A 3,484-nucleotide genomic window follows, 5' to 3' on the forward strand; every position below is an offset into this window, starting at 1 on the left:
AAAAAAAAAAAAAAAAAGACGTTTTTAATGTTATGGTTGTGTCTGATGTCCCCCCAAAGCCTTGTGCAGTCATAGATGGGGCTTTTTCAGAGGTGGCTGTAGGTACAGTGTGATCCAGGATTGATTCATGGTGTAATGCTAGGATTAAGGTGTAGCTTGAATAGAAACTAGCTTGTTGCTTGCTTATTTTTGCTATCTTTTGCCTACCATGAACAATTTCTCCTGCGATACCCCTCTGCCATGCCACCCTACAAACTGTAAACCAAGTAAACCTTTCCTCCCTTAACTGTGGGTATTGGCTATTTTGTCTCAGCAACAAGAAAAGTAGCTAAGAAATGTGCCCCAGGGAGTGGGTGGCACAGACCTTGGGCACAACAAGGGCCCGAAGCCATCTCATTATCCCCCAAGAGGCAAAGGCAGCCAGTGAGCCACATCCTGTTCAGGAAGTGACCCAGACCTCTGTGCCTTCCAGGAACTCGGGTTTGCCCAAGTGTGTCAAAGACATGGGACACAGATTCCGATCCAGAAGGGGCAGTGTACTGCCCTACTAGCAGGCATTTCAAATTTGACTAAATGTTGATTTAAGGACACACAGACCCACTTGTCCACATGCCAGTGAAAAAGAACAAGCCTCCCTTATTTCCCCCAGTTTGGCCTGCACTGACAAACTGTTCTGTTTAGGTTACCATGGACCCCAACAGGTGGCATGTGCATCTTCACAGGGTCTTTAAAGGTTTCTCATTGACCCCTAACACATCAGGTTGGCCCTTTTGGCCAAGCAGAGTGATGCATGACTATCACACCACTAGTCTGGGAGGCTGAGGCAGAAGGATTTATATGGCTCTGTTTTTTTGTTCTTTTGGACAGGAACTAGCTACATAGTTCAGGCTGGCTTTGAACTTATGCAATCCTCCTCAGCCTCAGCCTAAGAAATCTCCAGAACAGAAAAAATAAAAAAGACTCCTGACATTTAAAATCTGGATTTCCAGGCCAGGGATTTGACTCAGTGGTTCTGCTGTCTGCCTAGAAAGCGCAAGGGCCCGAGTTCGATTAAAAAAAAATCCAGATTTCCTACTTTTCTGAAGAAAAACAGGGCATGCACTGTGCCAGCCTCACAAGCACAAGGTCCTGAGTTCGATCCCTGGTGAAAAAAAAAAAAAAAAAAAAGAAAGAAAGAAAGAGAAAAACAGGGCATGCTACCTTATGCCTGTAAGCCCAGTGCTTGGGAGGCTGAAGCAGGAGATCACTAAGTTCAAGGCCAGCCTGGGCTACATAGTGAGACCCTATCTCAAAGAAAAAGAGGAAAAACAAAACAAAACAGAAGAATCACCATGAGCACAAAGCTCCAAGGGCACACTTGCTGGACAGACGGCGGGTGAATAGGCAAATCTAAAGACGCATCAAATGCACATGTCTGCTGCTCTGGTGGTGTCTGTCTCTCCCAAAGCAGCCACCCTGTCCCACGGACCTCCATTTCCCCTTGTCACGGCTTCGAGCAGCCAGGCATCTATGCTCCATACAAAGGGCTGTTTCCTCACAGGGCTTGGGCTCAGACGCCCTGGTGCCATGCTGCCTGGCGGACCCACCTTCCCATCAGGCACGCTGCTGTACCCGCTGAAGCGCAGGGGCCCTGGCGCAGTGGGGCTGGAGTCCACAGGGAGGTGGCGGTCCAGGCAGGTGGCCCGGCACGGGGGCAGGCAGGTCCAGCAGCAGAGGAGGATGTAGATGGCAGAGCCGAGCAAAGAGCACAGGACAACGAGCAGGAGGCGACTCTGAGAGAGGTGACGGTCATGAGGAACCTGGCCTCCCATCTAGACCCCCCCTTTAGCAGCTCCTGGAACCCAGTCTTTCACCAGAGCCCGGGCCAGCCTGTGGCTGCACCTCCATTCCCCACCCCACCCCGACTCAGCAGCTGTCCCTGAGCTGATCATCAGGATGTAGGCCAGCAGCCCAGGTGGTAGAAAGGCCCAAGGGAAGCATCTTTCCAGCCATAGTTTAGTTTCCATAATCGGAAAGCGGCTGTCTGGGGTTCCCGCCTCTGGAAACCACAGGCCAGAGGCCACAGGCACCAGGCAGTCCTTCCGCCCCCGAGTGTGGGCCAGCTCAAGGCTGCAGGCAGTCTCAGCCCCCACCAGGCCTTGCAGGATCTGGCAGCCTGGGAAAGGGCAGGACCTGGGTCTGCTACTTTGTGCTGGGACATGGCAGTCGACACCTGTGTGTCTCTGGGCTCCAGGGTTTAGGGACCAGAAGCCGGTGCTCTCTGAAAACCAGAGGCAGGACAAAAGCCCCACCCAACCCCCAGGGATATCCTGTCAAAGGCCCCCTTTCTCTTCTGCCCACAAGCTACAGCAGCTTAAAAAAAGAAAAAAAGTCTCCTCCTTGTAGCCTGCTGTTCAGGCTCTGCCTAGCATCTAGTCCCCTGCCCAGGAGGGACCAAACCCTAAGACCTTGACTCGGACAGAAGAGGTTAAGTGTGCCTCCCAACATCTGGGACTCTCCACAGCCGGGGGGCTTCTGAGTGAAGCCAAGAGCCCCGGACCTGAGCTTTCAGTCAAGCGATGAACCTTCAGTTCCCTCCGGCAGCTCGCACCTGGGTGGCCTGCTTGTCCTCTTACCTCCATTTTATGGGTGAGGCGGGCAAGGAACTGAAACCCAAATGCAGATGTCACCGCCTGGGACCACACAGAGCAGGGCTGATATCTGAGGTCAGAAGTGACCACGGGGGCAGGGGATTTAGCTCAGCGGTTCGGTGGCCTGCTTTGCAAGCGCAAGGACCCGAGTTCAATCCCCGGTGCCCCCCCCCAAAAAAGAAGTGACCACGGGCTGGGTTGTAGCTCAGACCCACAGCACATGCTCAACAGCCACAAGGCCTAGGGCTTGAACCCCCACATCGAGAGAAGCAAAACAAAACACAAAAAGTGTGACTATCAGTCCTTCTGGGCTGCAAGACAGAGTTCCCCCTGGGCCTCCGCCGGCCCTCCGCGCCACTTACCGGAGCCTTCATGCTGCCACAGGCCCTCAGCAGTCCTGCAGCCGCTGTCCCCAGGGCTCGGGCTGGGAAGGGACGTCAGTTGGGCACCTGCTAAGACCCAAAAATCAGAGCTGGGGAAGGATGGGGGGGTCCCGGGATATGGGGGAAACTGAGGCAGGGGAGGGTGCAGGCTGGGATCAGGGAATGGCCCCTGGGCACCCAGCCCCTTAAAGTCTCCAACCTGGGGCAGCCGTGTGGCATCCTGAAGCAGCCGCCGCCGCGCCAACTATTCGCCTTGGCGCAGACGGGGAAGCAGAGGCAGAGGGAGGCGTTGTGCACTCAAGGTCACCCACTGGGTCTGAGGCCGAGAGAGCCGGGCCCGGATCGCGACCTCGCCATCCTCCCTCCCCGCGGGACCACGAGAGGCCAGGCACGGCAGGACTCGGGCTTTCCCTCCCGCCCAGCGATTCCACCGCCCCCTCCCCGGCCGGGCTCTAACCAGGCGGGCAGATG

At 55.3% G+C, this 3,484-nt stretch overlaps 1 protein-coding gene across 1 annotated transcript in view; it reads right to left on the reverse strand.

Moving 5' to 3' along the window:
• Nucleotides 1-3,484, reverse strand: part of St6galnac4 (ST6 N-acetylgalactosaminide alpha-2,6-sialyltransferase 4) — an 11,233-nt gene extending 7,749 nt beyond the window's left edge. The window contains exons 1-3 of the mRNA XM_010613667.2: nt 3,471-3,484; nt 2,993-3,079; nt 1,411-1,772 (exon numbers count right to left, since the gene is read on the reverse strand). Of these exons, the coding sequence (XP_010611969.1) occupies nt 1,411-1,772; nt 2,993-3,004 (374 nt within the window). The 5' untranslated portion in view covers nt 3,005-3,079; nt 3,471-3,484. The remainder of the gene's footprint in view (nt 1-1,410; nt 1,773-2,992; nt 3,080-3,470) is intronic.

This window comes from Fukomys damarensis, unplaced genomic scaffold (genome assembly GCF_012274545.1).
Source record: "Fukomys damarensis isolate Sample0158 unplaced genomic scaffold, DMR_v1.0_HiC HiC_scaffold_36, whole genome shotgun sequence".
NCBI lineage: Eukaryota > Metazoa > Chordata > Mammalia > Rodentia > Bathyergidae > Fukomys > Fukomys damarensis.